At 37.4% G+C, this 18,935-nt stretch overlaps 1 protein-coding gene across 4 annotated transcripts in view; it reads right to left on the bottom strand.

The window, feature by feature from the left end:
- RBPJ (recombination signal binding protein for immunoglobulin kappa J region) overlaps positions 1-18,935 on the bottom strand; it is a 107,264-nt gene that overhangs the window by 26,206 nt on the left and 62,123 nt on the right. For all 4 annotated transcript variants that reach the window (XM_030915904.1, XM_030915914.1, XM_030915917.1 and 1 more), the window contains one exon: positions 2,195-2,290. In XM_030915904.1, the coding sequence (XP_030771764.1) occupies positions 2,195-2,290 (96 nt within the window). The remainder of the gene's footprint in view (positions 1-2,194; positions 2,291-18,935) is intronic.

The following is an 18,935-nucleotide window of genomic DNA, read 5'->3' as shown; positions in this document are numbered from 1 at the left end:
CTTGCTATAAACACACACTAAATTTCATTAATGAAAAAGAAATACTGAATTTCTAGTATCAACTTCATGGGGAAAAAAAGGACCACTAATTTGAGTTGGTACGCTATGTCCCAAACTACAGATACCAACTTCTTCCCATATTGAACCCTAAATCAGTGTTTAAGTTGTGTTAGTAAAGTAAGATAAAATAATCATAAATTTAGTAAGCCTGAATAACAATACCTGGCAGTATGAATCTTAAAAATTGTTTTCACTTGTTCATCTTTGAGGATTAAAACTACCAATTAAATAGCTTTACCTTCTTGGCCAAGCACGGTGTCTCATGCCTCTAATCCTCTGGGAGGCAGAGGAGGGCGGATCACTTGAGCCCAGGAGTTTGGGATCACCCTGGACAGCATAGTGAAACCCTGTCTCTATAAAAAATACAAAAATTAGCTGGCCATGGTGGTGAGTGCCTGTAGTCCCAGCTACTCAGGTGGCTGAGGTGGGAGGATCACCTAAGCCCAGTAAGCAAAAATCATACCACTGCACTCCAGTCAGGGCAACACAGTGAGACCCTGTCTCAAAAAAAAAAAAAAAAAAGCTTTACCCTTCTTTTCAGCTCAGATCTAGTCAGCTTCCAGGAACTTCCTAAAAAGGGACTTCCTAATTCTCTTTTAACATGTAAATTAATTTAATCACATACATATTACATTTCCCTTCTCTTAAGCATAAGCTGAGGTTTCCTTTATGTCACAATCTCTAAGAATTCTACTCATTCCTTTCACAACAACCCCAAAACCTTAGCTTTCATTCCTTCTCTCTTCGGTCGGGGTACCTTTCTAGCCAATTAAAAACCTTTGATCTTTCTCCATAAGCAGGCTTTTTCCATGAAATGCTTAACCAAAAAATGCTGTTTGAAAGACAGACTCAAGAAACTATTCACAAGAAAATTCCAGGAACCAAGTGAAGAAACAATGAAAGTCCCCAATTAAACATAAAAAATGCTGAAATTTATAGGATACCATGAGAAATATTTTAAAATCACCTTGTTGTAATTTAATTTTGGTTAATCTACTTTATAGATAATTTCTGTTGAGTCCACATTCAACCAGTATGAGAGTATGAACCCAGTTTTGCTGCTTTTTCTTAATAGCAACCCAAACAAGAATAGGATCAAGAGAGAGAGCCAGCAGTTTTCTTTATAATCACTCTATAGCTCAATTAACCTAAGCTCAAGACAGTTTTAGGATCAAGAGCTTGTTTAGCCTTTTCCTTTTCAAAATGGTACTTTTGGGGTCACATTTGTGTAAAAAACTACATTTTCCACCAAAGAGAAAGCTTCGCTGTGAATGACCTAATGTATCACATAAGTATTTGGGAAATATTATGTAGCCCAAAAGAAAAATTGTGGATTATTTGATTTTGTAAGATCAGGGATTTATTAACAAGATGACCTTTATCAAATTCTCCTTCCAGCTTGAGTATGTGTATAAAGTAGAAAAGTTCCTCTTCAAAGCTCGTCTTGGTTTAAAAATAAAATAATAGACACTAGAAATAATAGCTTCTTACTCTAAAGCCTCCTATCAACTATTAGTTCTTACACTTTACCCCAATTAGTCGCTTTGGTTTACTTAGGCATGTCTGGGCAGGCCCAGACAAGTCTTAGCTCATAGCTTTATGCCTCTTCCTTATTTGGAAATGTTATTGCTTTCTTAAACCTTTTGTAAGCAACTTCCTCTCTTCTTTGTTCTCCCCTGTACTTACCTATTTAGGAAAGTTTTATGTTATTAGTAAATCGGGTATCAATTTAAGACTGTGAGGTCCAGCTCCAGCCAACGGATGCAGGACACAGAGGTAAGGATGACCCAAATGCATAAGGGACAAATATGTCTGCTTTTCCTTTGTTAAGTGTGCTCTCTCCATTATTCCATCTGCAAGGAGCACCCTTTCTGCAGAAAGTAAAGATTGCCTTGCTGAGAGATCCTCTGTCTCCATGCTGACTTTTCTTCATGGCACCAGTTATCTATTCCTAACAGTATACTACAATTCACTTTGTTTCTCCCCTTCAGGAGACAAATCGCCTATTTTTTATTTTGTACTAGCAAATGAACCCAGTAATAGAAACCATCCTCTGACACATATATTAATACATAATTGGCAAATTCATGTGGTAACTACAATTAACTATCCACCAGAAAAACAATAATCTTACCTTTTTTCATTTCCATATGACTTCTGTGCAACTTTTGCATGAAGAATAAGTACTGTTTGATCCCCTCGCTCTTTTAAATAATTTCGCATAGCTTCCCTAAAATCAAATATAAATATTACTGTTACAGAGGTGAAATTCGTGATGAAATCTTCCTTCATTACTATGCTCTGTAATGAGAGGAATGCTTATAAATATTTTTTAAATAAGCAAACCTTAAAAACAAAAACAATAAAGCAAAGTAAATCCATAAATTAAACTGGAAGATTATACAATGATACTAAACACTGCTCATTTTCAATTCTATTCCTTGTTCTTTAAAAATAAGAAACTGTCTAGCATTCTTTGGAATTTATGATGTAACTCAAACCACAATTACACCTTCCAGAATAACTAGAATCAACATATACACTGCTAATGTGGCTTTAAAATATTATAAAGTTAATAAAATGCAGTAATTTTGTAGTTTAATAATGTAGTTCCCCTCCTCAGTTTCCCTACCCCAGCTATCAGAAGCAATGTTTTTCACTGAATACAAAAGCTGTAACAAATCCTTAAGTCATCCAAATTTATTATTACATGATCCTAAAATGACAATGCTATAAGGACCAAGAAAGGCCTATCATTCACATACGAATACATAATTATCTCAAGGATATTAAATAAATAAAATTTAATAAAGGCTAATTGAAATCAGTGAAAATCTGAATTTTGAAAAAAATACAATGTTAATTCTTTCAAGTAAAAACAACTCTACATATTTATTGGGCAAATGGTCGATACAAAGTTCAATATCTTAAATGTATTTATATACTCAATTGTTTTGCTAAGCAATATTATATAGTAAAAAGAAAGCAAGTGCTACACAGATGAAACTAACAATTCTGAATAAGCAGAATCCCAATTCTTGAGATGTCTTACACAGCCCAAACTTAAATGTTATTCTACTCATACTATAAAGACAAATATCAGGTATAAGAGGGTAGCTATAGGGTAGTAGTAAGTTATTAAATATTAGGACTTCTAGGTTTACAGCACTTACATACTAAGTAGCCTGGGGCAAATCATTTAACCTCAACCAGCCTCTGATTCCCTAACTGAAAACGGAAGATAATAACAACTCCCTACCACAGGGTGGCTGAGGGGATTAAATGAGATAACCTAGATAACAGCATTTATTTTTACCAACTGAAAAAACCTGTTAGCTCCAAGGCAGGGCAGTAATACCAGGATATAAATAGACTGAGAACTAATCCCTACCACTGCAAAGGAACTCAAAGTCCAAATTGTAATGAAATGCAATAATCCAAGTAGCAATATGTACAAAAAGCACCAATAAGGGAATGCCTATGTAAAGACAAGGGTGGATGGTAAAGGACTACAAGCTGGGAAAAGTTTTTAGAAGCCCTAATCCTGAGACAGAAGTAGACACAGGAAGTGGGAGGAGGAAAGCATAAGGTGTTCCAGGGCCTGAAAATAGTGTGAACAAAGGCATCGATAACTGCACATTCAGGCTAAGGAGTAAGGCAGCCACAACAGTAAAACAAGAGCAGCTAATGTTTCTTGAGTGTTTCCTATGTGCCAGGCCTTGAACTAAGCACTTCAACTCCATTATTTTATTTAATCCTCATAATCCAAAAAGTTAAGTACTGATATACTGCTAACACCATTTTGATTGTCATGCCCAAGTTCTTTTTTTTTTTTTTTTTTTTGTATTTTTAGTAGAGACGGGGTTTCACGGTGTTAGCTAGGATGGTCTCGATCTCCTGACCTCGTGATCCGCCCGTCTCGGCCTCCCAAAGTGCTGGGATTACAGGCTTGAGCCACCGCGCCCGGCCTTCATGCCCAAGTTCTTATAGAGAATAGTGGCAGTCCGGAATTCAAACAAATTTGTGAGATTCTAAGGTGAGCTGTGGCAGTGAATAAGGTTGACAATGACAGAGTCAACTATAAAGGCTTTGAAAATTGGACATTTGTATACTTAAATACTAAGTATAAAAGTTTACACTATTTCAAATATTACCCCGTAATAGGTGATGATAAAAGTGGTAATACGTCTCTGCATAGCAAAAGAAACTATCAATGGAGTAAACAGACAACCTACAGAATGGGGAGGAAATACGTGCAAACTATGCTTCTGATAAAGGTCTAATATCCAGCATCTATAAGGAACAAACAAATTTACAGGGAGAAAAAAAGCCCGCTAAAAAGTAGGCAAAGAATATGAACACTTTTACAAAGAAGACATACGTGTGGTCAACAAGCATATGAAAAAAAGCTCAATATCACTGATCATTGGAGAAATGCAAATCAAAATTACAATGAGACACCATCTCACATCAGTCAGAATGGCTATTATTAAAAAGCCAAAAAATAGCAGATGCTGGAGAGGTTGCAGAGAAAAGGGAACATTTATACACTGTTGGTAGTAGTATAATTTAGTTCAACTGTTGTAGAAAGTTGTATGGCAATTCCTCAAAGAGCTAAAAACAGAACTACCATTCCACCCAGCAATCCCATTACTGGATATATACCCAGAGGAATATAAATCATTCTACCATAAAGTCACATGCACATGAATGTTCATTGTAACACTATTCACAATAGCAATGACATGGAATCAGCATAAACACCCATCAGTGACAGACTGGATAAAGTGTGGTACATACACACCATGGAATATTATGCAGCCATAAAAAAGAATGAGATCATGTCTTCTGTGGGAACATAAATGAAGCTGGGGGCAATCTTCCTTAGCAAACTAACACAGGAACAGAAAACCAAATACCGCATGTTCTCACTTACAAGTGGGAACTAAATGATGAGAACTTATGAAGACAAAGAAGGAAACGACAGACGCTGGAATCTATCTGAGGGTGGGGCTTGGGAGGGGGGAAAGGAGCAGAAAAAATAACTATTGGGTACTGGGCTTAATACCAGGGTGATGAAATAATCAATAAACCCCCATGGCACGAGTTTACCTATGTAACAACTCTTCACATGTAACCCTGAACCTAAAATCAAAGTTTTTAAAAAAAAACTCTTGGAAAATTATTTGAAGTACTTTTAGGGGAAGTATTGTTACATGGTTATTCATCATGACTGAATTATGATTAAACCTTTAAGTATAAAAAAAGTGGTAGGATGTAGTAAGATCCAGAGAAAAACGCAAAATGAAAAAAAAAAAAATCCATCCCTTTGTGAACTGGGACAAGATCACCAGTCAATTTTCTCTCCAGCCCATTATAGAAAATCAATACTGTAGAAACTGAATTTTCAATCTAAACTAAAGGCAGTGAGAGATCTTATTAAGGTTTTTTAAAAATACATAATTAATTTTACTTTTTAGTTATTTCTAGAGAAAGGATTCAAAAGCAGAGGGACAAGACAAACATAAAAAGGCTCTCACACTAAGAAGGTAACAGAAGACAGTAGGGAACAGGAAAAATAACTATTTTTTTTTGTTTTGGGAGAAGTGGGTATATATTATTATTAGGTTCTGCTGACAAAAGTCAACTCTGAAGTGCCCCTGGGACCTCCGAGTTGAAAGTATTCAGTAGGTTGTTGGAAGTATCTATGCATAGTTCAAGAGAGAGGTCTGGGCTGAAAAGGTGGGGTTCACTAGTATGTAACTGGCAAACAAAACCATGGAAGTAAATGGACTCCCCCAGAACAAAAACGCATTGACAGGAGAGTCAAGAAGAAATGTATTAAAGGAAACTGAGAACTGATAACAGGAAGAACTGAAACCAGCCTCAGGTGCTGTAGAAAGACACAACCTCGAAAGAAGGGAGCAATCAAAGGTGAGATGTTGCAGAAGTCAAGGTCACTTTAATTTCAGCAAGAAGTCTAACAGATGCCAGCTGGGCGAAGGACATAAGCAGGAGTTAAGTCTGAAAGTCTCTATTTTATTCGTAAAATGAGAGGCCATCATGTTGTCTAATGGATAAGAAAACAGCTGTAAATACTGGAAATACCTTCCAGGGTATGGAAAAGGAAGCTAACTACGGACAAATAAAACAACTGAAGGGCCGGGCGCGGTGGCTCAACCCTGTAATCCCAGCACTTTGGGAGGCCGAGACGGGCGGATCACGAGGTCAGGAGATCGAGACCATCCTGGCTAACATGGTGAAACCCCGTCTCTACTAAAAACTACAAAAAACTAGCCGGGCGAGGTGGCAGCGCCTGTAGTCCCAGCTACTCGGGGGGCTGAGGCAGGAGAATGGCGTGAACCCGGGAGGCGGAGCTTGCAGTGAGCTGGGATCTGGCCACAGCACTCCAGCCTGGGTGACAGAGCGAGACTCTGTCTCAAAAAAAAAAAACAACTGAAGATTGGTATCAAAGGAGCACCTAATGTTGGAATCCAAAAATAATGGTGTCAATTCCCACTAACATTCCAAGGAAGGGAATAGGGAGACCATACTCTCAAACTTGCTGGGTACTAGAGATGCAGCCTGGAGAGGGTAACAATGATGAGGGATTTGAGGTGCTACAAAGTCAGGTGACTGAACATAGAGTTCAGGGTGAATAAGAAAACAAAAGCAGGTTGGGTGCAGTGGCTCACGCCTGTAATCCCAGCACTTTGGAAGGCTGAGGCGGGCAGATCACCTGAGGTTGGGAATTTAAGACCAGCCTGACCAACATGGAGACACCCTGTCTCTACTAAAAATACAAAATTAGCCAGGCACGGTGGTGCATGCCTGTAATCCCAGCTACTAGGGAGGCTGAGGCAGGAGAATTGTTTGAACCCAGAAGGCAGAGGATGCAGTGAGCCGAGATTGCACCATTGCACTCCAGCCTGGGCAACGAGAGTGAAACTCCGTCTCAAAAAAAAAAAAAAAAAAAAAAAAAAAGCAAAGCCAAGAGAAGGCCAATATCCTGACAAAACCAGCACAAAATTTCTCAGCACAAAACGTGAAGGGCTACTATATATTTGAATAATTTTAAGCCATTAAGTGTATTTCTGGATACTAAATTCGATTTGCATTTGTAGTCTCTATTACATTATTTAGCAGTAACTGCATTGTGTTTGTCAGGTTTCATGTTTATTTTTGTTGTCTTCCCAATAGACTACAAAGTCTTTAAGGGTAAGAGTCATACTTTACATTTCCATCCCTTTCATGACAACTCAGGTAAAACAGGACACAAACTTAGTATTTGATAATATCCGAGGCAGTCACAAATGCTTTTTACAAAGATTTTAATTATAATCATTAAACGAGCTAAAATTAAGCAATCACTCTACCAGTACTCTTCTAAGCATGTATTAACATAACCAACAACCTCGAGGGTAACACACTATTACGTACATTTCAGAAACTGGGTAGAGGTTAAGTCACTTTCCCAAGATGATACTGAAGAGCGAGGATTCAAATCTAGGTAGTCTAGCTTGTGAGGACAAAATTATACTATTAGTGGTGAGGGGTATAGCTCTGGTATGAAATAGATGAGGGTCTGTTACTAAGGGTCTGTCTCACTAAGCCTGAGTTTTCTCACCTGTAAGATAAAGACAGTAATACCTCATATTGGGAGTGAGGGGGACACTTTAAAGTAAGTTAGTCCCACAAACTGACAGAAAGCAAGTGTCAGTAGCCTCTAGCTATTAATATTATTTCCTTAGAAAGAAGACTTCAACCTTCAATAGTACACAAAGTGCAGAGCGAGGGAAAATGGGACTTGCACTGAGGCTTTGAGAGCAAAGTTGAAAATGACCTAGGAATGAATGATCAGGCATCTTAACCAATGTGCAAAACACAAATTTTGCAAGTATACCAGGTAAACTGCACAACTATCCATCTTCCCACTGAAGATTTATTGAAAGCCCACTGTATTCTAGGCACTGGGCATTCTGCTGGCTTCTACTACTGGATGTAACTGTTCATAGTTCTAAGAACTCACGATGCTTATGATGAATGCAAGGTGACAGCTCTGGTTTTCCTTGTCTTTTCCCTCATATTTAGAATACCAATTCCTGAAAAAGTAACTAGAGCCTCAAGATAATCATGAGCAATAGTTGTCTTGTAAGAGTAATTTGCCAAATAGCTTCTTTCAACAGTAAAAATAAATTTTGCTTTATTAAACAGAATATTAAACATTAAAAATTATGTTCTCTGGCAATTAAAACTTGATCATTGACTTTCTGTACCTTAAGGAGCCATAAAAAAAGACGGTATACTTTAAAAAAGCACAATAAATAGTAAAGCCTGTCAAATAATAGCCCATATGCTTTTCATCCAAATAGAGTAAGGCTGTGTCAATAAATAGGATTTCTATCTCAGCACTGCTGACATCCTGGGCAGAATCATTTTCTGCTGTGGAAAGACTGCGCTGTGCATTGTAGGAATATGTAGCAGCATCACTAGCTTTTACCCTGCAGGTGCCAGTAGCGCCCTTCCTTGAATTATGACAACCAAAAATGTCTCCAGATGGTGCCAAATGTCAAGAAAGAGGATGGAGTGAGATGGTCACATGGATTGAAAACTACTGGGATAAACCCCAAAAAATTTCAGTAGTAAGATATCACAATCATCCAGGTTTTTCTTTTTAAATAAAAAAATACTGAAAAATTTATTACTGGAAAAACATATTATGGGTGCTAAAGAATCCTTGACCATACAATTATGATGTTTTAAATGAACTTTTTTGAATACTTTGAAACATAATGTAAATTTTGAAGTCTATTGTTTACTAATTTCATTTAATGATTCCACATAAAATTTTCATTCTAAGTGAAAACCAATTGGATCACGCCTGTAATTGCAGCACTTTGGGAGGCTGAGGTGGGCGAATTACTTGAGGGCAGGAGTTTGAGGCCAGCCTGGCCAACATAGTGAAACCACATCTCTACAAAAAATACAAAAATCAGCCAGGCATGGTGGCACATGTCTGTAGTCTCAGCTACTTGGGAGGCAGGGAATTGCTTGCAGAGATCGCAGTGAGCCAAGACTGCACCACCTAGGTGACAGAGCGAGACTCCGTCTCAAACCAAAAACAAAAAAAAAGGAGATTTTATTTTTATCAACATTTACTAACATTAAATTATGACATTATGGCAAATGCCATTCTGGTTCAACATGTTTAATCTGTGATTACCTTCGTCAATTTTTTTACTGTGGTTGGCTTTATAAAATTCAAACTTTTTTTACATAGCAAAAAAGAAAAGAAAAGAAAAGAAAAGAAAAGAAAAGAAAAGAAAAGAAAAAAAAAAGAAAAGAAAAGAAAAGAAAGAAACCACAAAGAGAATGCTAAATTGAAACATCCATGAATAGTAAGATAAGCTCATGTGCTGCTGTTTCCAATGGATCTGCTTTTACTAGTTATGCCAATGGAGGCAATGGGAGTCTGCAAATAATGAGAAAAACCTGGTCCTGTGTAAAGGTAAAAGAGAACTTCAGTTAAGGGAACATAATCAATGGTATTAAATATTACAGAATAGTCAAGAAAGATAAAGATTAGAAACTCTTCATAAATTTGATAGTTCATAAATGGAACAGCTTAATTACAAGTTTCTCAGTGAGTTGGTGGTGAGGCAATATCACTGAAGTAAGCTACAAAATGAAAGGGAGGGAAGGAACCACAACCAACATAGTCATGCTTCTTGGCTATTAAGGAAAAGGGGTGGTGGTGGGAATAACTAAGGTTATGGCAGAAAAGTTTTGTCTCTTTACAGGATTTTTAAAATTTTGGATACAAAGGGAAGTTTTTAATTACTAAGTCTGTTAAAACAAAAAAAGCCAAGAAGAAAATGTAAAGATGCACTGCAAAAAAACCTAGTATCTATAAACTGAATACTTCTAAGTAGTTGAAGTATACAACACACAGAATTCTGAAAGACGGGCTGGGCGAGGTGGCTCCCCGCCTGTAATCCCAGTACTTTGAGAGGCTGAGGCAGGCGGATCATGAGATCAGGAGATTGAGACCATCCTGGCTAACACAGTGAAACCCCGTCTCTACTAAAAATACGAAAAATTAGCTGGGCATGGTAGCACACGCCTGTAATCCCAGCTACTCAGGAGGCTGAGGCAGGAGAATCGCTTGAACCTGGGAGGTGGAGGTTGCAATGAACCGAGATCATGCCACTGCACTCCAGCCTGGGTGACAGAGCGAGACTCTGTCTCAAAAAACAACAACATAAAAAAAAGAGTTATAAAACAGAGACTAATAATATGCAGCAGAGACAGTATGTGGCCCTCAAAGCCTAAAATATATACTATTCGATGCTACAGAAAATGCTTGTTGATCCCTGCAGACAATTTTTAAAAGTAAAGTTTTTAAAGAAAAGTTCCAAAACAGAATTCTGATTAAATCAATTAAGTATACTACATGGCTGACATTCAATCAAGATTTTTTATAAAATTCTTCCTCAAAACTGGACTTACGGACAACTGACAGTTCAGAAAGCTCAGCTCAACTCTTCTCACATCTACTTCGGGATGCTGCCAAAAGGCATCCAGATTTATACGCACCCCCACAAAACCTTGAAGAACTGCCCTATTTTTGTCAGATTCTGGCAGTCTCGCCTTTTACACTGTTTCAGACACTTCTTCTCAAAGTGAGCTCCACAATAGTTATGGTTTACAAAGAAGCGTGTCTCAATCAAAGATGCTTCAGTGAAATCAGATAAAATAAAGTGAAACCAATTAATGGCAGGACTACTCAGAACCGTAAGCAAAATCTTCAAGAGAGGGATATTTGTAGGCTTTGTTTTCCAAGCTGTTAGACCTGACTAAGATCTCCTTGTTTTTCCCCCAAGGAAGCTTTCTGAGAAATACTGTTTGCCTGAGGGCCAGTTTTGAAAATGATAATCTAGGGATACTATCAATAGTCAACAAATTCCTGGTGCCCTTGTAATACACTAAAACATTGAGGCTGCTATACTAAGTGTCTACATCTATCAGTGACCAAAGCCAAACAACAGTACAGGTCCCGTTCCTAGGGAAACACCTGCAAATCTCACTTCAATCCTCTCTTTTTATGATAGAAGTAAAAATGTCCCAAAATTCCACAGTTTTTTATAGATAAGTAGGTAAATTGCTTCGAATCCTGTCACACAGCTATGAGACACATCCTTTCAAATTCTGACCAGTTCTTGGTTTTCTCCTCCCCACCTCCCACTCCCATATAGGCATAGGCCATTACATTAACAGCAATGGGTCATCAACACATCTGTGTTCTATTAGCTTAAAAGGTTATTGTACAAATAAGCCATTTTGCTACTTAAGGTTTTACATCTCATGTACAGAAAAATTTGGGACTAGAGGAATTTGAGAACATAAAACAGTATGGGGTTTTGAGAACATAGAACAGTATGGGGTGTTGACAATCAAAGGCAGGTAACCATCTTGGTTCTCCTATTTCTAATCCTGGTTGATACTATCTAAAAGATGACCGTCACAACAGGATGCTTTTTCAATATTGCTTAATTTGGAGTAAGAATAGTGTATAACAGATTTCAAATATTTTTTTTAAAGGAATAAAATCTGCCCGATTTTGAACTCTCTACACATCAATGGAGAGAAAAAATGTTAAAATATTTTTCATCAAATAAAATGAGATACTAAAATTTTCCTAACTTGAATATTCTTTAAAGGAGAAATGGAGAAAAAACCATTTTAAAAAGCATTCTCAAGGCAAGGCGTGGTGGCTCTTGCCTGTAATCTCAGCACTTTGGGAGGCCGAGGCAGGGGGATCACTTGAGCTTAGGAGTTCAAGGCTAGCCTGGACAACATGGGGAAATTCTGTCTCTACAAAAAATATACAAATTAGCCTGGCATGGTCGTGTGCACCTGTAGTCCCGGCTACTCAGGAGCCTGAGGTGGGAGGCTGGCTTGAACCCGGGACGCAGAGGTTGCAGTGAGCCAAGATCACACCACTGTGCTCCAGCCTGGTTGATAAAGCCAAACTTTGTCTCTCAAAACAAAACAAAAAAAAGGCCAGATGGTACCTAAAATTATATTATCAAAAGGGAAAATTTCTGATTTCCAAGTTTGTGCTTAACAAAATAAAATTTTATCACAGATTTGGTCACTGATTTTACATTTCCATTTGTTGTTATACAAACTTTTTGCTAAATTTGCCTTATTTTAGCTTCAATAATAAACAATATAAATCTGTAGTTTGCTGTCTTTCAGAGATTTAAAAAGAAATAAAACTTACCTGAAGCCAAGTGTGGTGGCTCACACCTATAATCCCAGCCCTTTGGGAAGCCAAGGCAGGCGGATCACTTGAGGTCAGGAGTTCGAGATCAGCCTGGCCAACACGGTGAAACCCCATCTCTACTAAAAATTAAAAATTAGCTGGGCATGGTGGCAGGCACCTGTACTCTAGCCTCGGCGACAGAGCAAGACTCCATCTCAAACAAAACAAAACAATAAACAAAAAAAACTTACCTGAATTTTCCCAAGAAGGTACACTAATCCCTTTCAGAATATTTTAGAATATTTTTCAAGTATAAAAGCTTCTAAGTTTTTAACAGCTTTATTGAGATTTAATCGAAATACAATAAAATGCACTTATTTTAAAGTGTGCAATGTGACAAGTTTTGGCATGTGTATACACACCATCACCAAAATCAAAATAAAGGTATCCACAATTGTGAGTTTCCTTCCTGTCTTTTTGTAATCTTTCCTCCTGCCTCCCTCTATCCCCAGGAAACCACTGATCAACTGTTTGTCACTACAGATCAGTTACCATTTTCTATAATTCTATGTAAGTGGAATCATGCAGTACATATTCTTTTTTCCTGACATACTTAGAAAATTGAGTATAATTATTTTAAGATCCATCTATGCTATTGCATGTATCGAGTTCCTTTTTTACTGCTTAATAGAAATTCACTGTAGAATACACTACAATTTGTTGATCCACTCACCTGTTGCTGGATATTGGGTTGTGTCTGTGTGACTATTACAACTAAAGCTAACATGAACATTTGTGTTCAGGGCTTTGTATTCAGGTGTTTTCATTTTTCTTGATTAAATATGTAGGAATGGAATAACTAGGCCATATGGTAGAGGCTTAACATTTTAAGAAAGTGCTAAATTATTTTCCAAAATTATTATACCACTTTATTTACCCACTGCCAATGTATGAAAGTACTAGCTGTTCCCATGATGAGTCCTGTAAATTTCAGACATTGTAACAGGTATATAGTATTAATAGTATCTAACTGCTAGAAAGTGTATGTGTCCCCTAAAATTCCTATGTTGAAATCTAATCAGAAATGCCATGGTAGTAGGAGGTGGGGCATCTGGGAGGTGATGAGGTCATGAGGATGGAGCCTTCAAGAATAGGATCAGTGCCCTTGTCCCTCCTGCCACATGAGGACACAAAGACGACAGCCATCTATCAACCAGGTAGCATCTTCCAACAGACATCAAACACACTGGCGTCTTAATCTTAGACTTCCCAGTCTCCAGAATTATAAGAAATACATTTGTGGTTTATGAGCCACCCAGTTAATGGTACACTTTATAGCAAACCAGTGGGACTAACACACTCACTGTAGTCTTAATTTGCACCTCCCTAATGGGTATTTGTTATACTCATACATTCTTTGGATTAGTATCTGTTCAGACCATTTCCGTCCTTTAAAAATGGATTATTTCCTTATTATTTACTTTTCAGAGTCATTTTCATCTTTGTTCTGTATTTTGATGAAGTAAAATTTATCAATTTCTTCCATAGATTGTGTTTTAGTATCTAAGAAATGTTTGCCTAATAAACAACATTTTCTCCCATGTTTTCTTCTAAAAGCTGTATAAAGTTTTACATTTAGGTCTACATTGAGCTATTTTTTTAATAGGGTACTATATATAGACTATAGTTACTTTGTGTTTTGGGGGCAGGTTGAAGGAGCAATGGATATCCAATTGTTCCACAATCAACTGTTAGAAAGACTATCATTTTAAAAAATCTAGCTAAATTGCCTTTGCACCTTGACTGGAAAGCAACTGACCATATATCTGAAGAACTATTTCTGGCTACTAATCTGCCACAATGGTCTACTTAGCTATCTTTATGCCAATACAATACTTTAAACTACCACAGCTTTGTAATAAGTTTTGAAACCAAGTTCTTTTTGCTTTTTTTTCCAAGGTTGTTTGCATTTCTATATAAATTTTAGAAGCAGCTTGTCAGCTGTTACAAAAAAGCCTGCTGAGACTTTGACTGTGATTGTGTTAAATCCATAGGATCAATTGGAGAAGAACTGACATTTTAACCATATGTATTTATTTGAGACAGGGTCTCGCTCTGTCATCTAGGCTGGAGTGCAGGGGCGCAAACATGGATCACTGCAGCCTTAACCTCCTGGGCTCAGGCAATCCTCCTGCCTCAGCTTCCCAATGTAGCTGGGACCACAGGCACACGCCACCATGCCCAGCTAATTTTTTTATTATTTGTAGAGACGAGGTCTCACTTTGTTGCCCAAGTTGGTTTTAAACTCCTAGTCTTAAGTGATCCTCACACCTTGGCCTTTCAATGTGCTGGGATTATAGGCGTGAACCATTGCACCTGGCCCATTTCAACAATATTAGGTCTTCTACCTGAAGAACATTTAATTAGGACTTCAAATTCTCTCAGTGGTGTTTGGTAGTCTTCAGTGTAGAGTTTTTGCACCTTTTGTCAGACTTTTCCCATGGAATTACATATATTTTTATACTACTGTGTAAACTGTATTGCCTTCAAATTTCAATTTCCCATTGCTCATTAGTATAAAGAAATACAATTTAGTTGTGTATGTTAATCATGTATCCTACTACCTTGCTAAACTCACTTATTAGTTCTAGTAGCAAGATTCCGCAGAATTTTCTATATAGATGATCATGACATCTGCAAATAAAGACAGTTTCACTTCTTTCTTTCCCATCTAGATGTCTTTCACTTCTTTTTCTGGCCTTATAGTACATCAAAATACAATGTTAAATGAAATCTGTGAAAGCAGACATCCCTGTGTTGTTCCTGATGTTGAAGGAAAAACATTCAGTGTTTCACCAAACAGCATGTTGTTAAATGTAGTTATTTCATAGGAACCCTATGATGAGGAAATTCTGTTTTATTCCAAGTTTGCTGAGAATTTCTATTAAGAATGGATGTCAAAAGCTTTTTCTAAATCCCCTGAGATAACCATATGATTTTCCTTTTTTGTTCTATTAATATATTGAATTACATGAACTGTTTTCCATTCCTGAGATAAAGCTCAGTAGGTCAAGATGTATCATCCCCTTAATATATCGTTGGATTCCATTTGAAAATTTGTGAAGACTTTTTTTTTTTTTTTGAGACGGAGTCTGGCTCTGTCGCCCAGGCTGGAGTGCGGTGGCTGGATCTCAGCTCACTGCAAGCTCCGCCTCCCAGGTTCACGCCATTCTCCTGCCTCCGCCTCCCAAGTAGCTGGGACTACAGGCGCCCGCCTCGTCGCCCGGCTAGTTTTTTGTATTCTTTAGTAGAGACGGGGATTCACCGTATTAGCCAGGATGGTCTCGATCTCCTGACCTTGTGATCCGCCCGTCTCGGCCTCCCAAAGTGCTGGGATTACAGGCTTGAGCCACCGCGCCCGGCCATGAAGACTTTTTATAACTATGTTCACAAGGAATACTGGACTGTAATTTCATTTTCTTGTAATGTCTTGCCTACTTTTCGCAACAGGGTAATGCTATGCTCACAGAATGAACTGATAAGTATGTCCTGCTCTCCAATTTTCTGAAAGGGTATGTATGGAACCGAGATAATTTTTTTCTTAAACATATAGTAGAATTTCAACAGTGAAGCCATCTGGACCTGCAGTTTTGTCAGAAGGTTTATAAGTTCAATTTCTTTAACTTTAACTGAATAGGACTATTCGGGTTACCTGTTTCTTCTTGAGTAAGCTCTGGTAGTTTGCTAGTTTCAAAAAATTTGTGCATTTCTTCAAAAGGTGAATATTATTGGCAAAAAGTTAATTATTATATTTGCTTATTATCCTTCAAATATCTGTACTCTGTAGTGATGTCACCTTTTTTGTTCTTGATATTGGTAATTTGTACAGAATCGGATTTCTTTCTAGTATGATCATCCTTCTGCTTGAAGAATTTCTTTTAACACTGTAGCTAAGGCCTATTTGCAATAAATTCTTTCCATTTTTACTACGCCTAAAATGGTATATATCTACTGGGTATAGAATTCTAGGTTGACAAGTATAGGTCCCCCTTGAGCATTTCAAAGCACTTGCTCTGTCTTATCCATAGCAAGGTTTCAGATGAAAAACCTGCTGTCATCCTCTCTTTGTTCCTTTGTGCATAATTTGTCTTTTGTTTTCTGTTGTTTTTTTATCACTGACTTTAATCAATTTGATTATAGAGTACTTCCGGGTAGTTTCTGTACTCAGGATTAACTGATTTTTTTTTTTTTTTTTTTTTTTTTTTTTTTTTTTTGAGATGGGTTCTCACTCCGTCACCCAGGATGGAATGCAGTGGTGTGATCTTGGCTCACTGCAACCTCCATCTCCTGGGCTCAAGTGATCCTCCCACCTCAGTCTCCCAAGGAGCTGGGACTACAGGCACGTGCCACAACTCCTGGCTAACTTTTTTTTTTTTAACTTTCTGGTACAGATACGGTTTCACCATGTTGCCCATGCTGATCTTGAACTCCTAAATTCAAGAGATCTACCCGCCTCGGCTTCCCAAAGTGCTGGGATTACAGGCGTGAACAATAGCACCCGGCTTAGATCTGTGGTTTTACAATTTTCACTAATTTTCCAGTTAGAACATTTTTGCCATGATTTCTTCATATATTGTTTTAATCATACTCTCCCTACAATGACTAACTACATATATATTAAGTCACCTGACAATAAACCATGGCTCACTAATGCTCACCACTTTTTTTCAGACTTTTTCTTTGTGTGCTTCATTTTAGACAGTATCTATTTCCCTGTCTTCGTGTTTACTAATCTACTCTTTGTCCATTCTGAAATTAATCCCAAGTGTATTTTTCCACCTTAAATATTGTAGTTTTCATCTTTAGAGATTTGAGTGTGTGCATGCGTGTGTGTGTGTGTGTGTGTGTGTGTGTGTGTGTGTGTGTGTGTGTAATCTATGTCTCTAACCTCTCCTCTAGCTCAGGTATCTACTAATTACAGCCTGTAGGCCAAATCCTACCCACCATCCATTTTACAAATAAAGCTATACTTCACTGTACAGACACTCTAATTATTTACACATGGTCTACTGTTGCTTGGTAGTATGATAGAGGTTATATGGGCAACAAAACCTAAAATATACACCATCTGACCCTTCAAAGAAAAATTTTCCCAGCTCTTGATCTTGGCATCTTGGACATACAGAACACAAATATGATAACTATTTTAGGCTGGGTACCGTGGATCACACCTGTAATCCCAGCACTTTGGGAGGCCAAGGAAGCAGAAGGACTGCTTGAAGCCAAGAGTTCAAGACGAGTCTGGGCAACATAGTGAGACCCTGTCTCTACAAAAAAACAAAAAAATTACTGTTTTAATGTTCTTATCCAATAATTATATCATGCATGTCATTTCTGGGTTGGTTTTGCTTTACTGATTTTTCTTGTTATGGATAGTTTCTTGCTCCTTTGTATGACTGGTATGTTTTGATTTTGCCTTTCTTAGTGCTGGATATTTTTCTATTTCTATATTCTTGAGCTTTGTTCTGGTACACAATTAAGTTTGATCTTTTCAATCCTTCTTTTAAGTTTGCCAGGTGAAAACAGAGCATCATGCCTGGACCCAATTTTATATCACTACTGAAACAAAACCCTTCTGAGCAGTCTAGCGAATGCCCCATAAATTATGATATTTTCCACTCTGGCTACTGTTAACAGGCACAATTCATAGTCCTAAGTGAACTTTAGAAATTGTTTCCTCTAATTTTTTGGGATTTTTTCCCCAATCCCCATGACGGAGTAGTTTCCTTACACACGCATGCTGATCAGTATGTAGCTGAAGACTGAAAGGAAACCTCTGTGATAGATCTCTGAATCTATTTATACAGTTAATTCCTCTCCACTTTGCAGCCCTGCTGTCTTGCCCTCTGTGGACTCCCAGTTTCTCAGTAATCACTTATCCTTCTATACCTGATGTTCAATACCTGGAAAACTGTTGTTTTACATATTTTGTCCAGGTTTTTGTTCCAAGCCAGAGAGTAATTCTACTCCATGTTACTCTATCTTGGCCAGAGGCAAAAGTCTTAAAAGCTACTCAAGTTTTCCAAAGAGGGGAAACTGCTTAAAGGGCAAACAATGGAAAATAATGATAAACTAAATGGGACTTATTGTATCTATTTGGGGGAAAGAAAGGCACATTTCCTTATGAGGTTTATTATCATTGTACTGATTGTTATTTTTAGAGAAAGTTATTTTACATTAACTTACTCATCAAAATATATCATTAGCAGTCACTCTAACTGCTGCTGGTAATGAAACAAAAATGTTAAATTTTAAATTTCAAAATGCCTAGACATATGAATACAGCAATTCCACTCACCAGAACTGACTCAATGGAATATATATATATGAAAAAAAGTAACTGAAAATATATTTACATGGCCTTGTGAGACAAGCTATATTTTCCCAGTTTACTTAACCTAGAATTTATGTAATGCTTTTTCCAAAAAAAATTTAAATTTAAAAATAATATTGAGATTACAGAAATGTTGTAATAGTACAAGTAGTACAAAGAATTCCTAGTCTCCTTTCACTCAGACCTCCATAATGTTAACATTTTACACCTTAT

Source organism: Rhinopithecus roxellana, chromosome 2, assembly GCF_007565055.1.
Source record: "Rhinopithecus roxellana isolate Shanxi Qingling chromosome 2, ASM756505v1, whole genome shotgun sequence".
In the NCBI taxonomy this organism is placed as follows: Eukaryota; Metazoa; Chordata; class Mammalia; order Primates; family Cercopithecidae; genus Rhinopithecus; species Rhinopithecus roxellana.
Note: the sequence above shows the minus strand (reverse complement) of the source record. Positions and strands in the feature narration are given on the sequence as shown.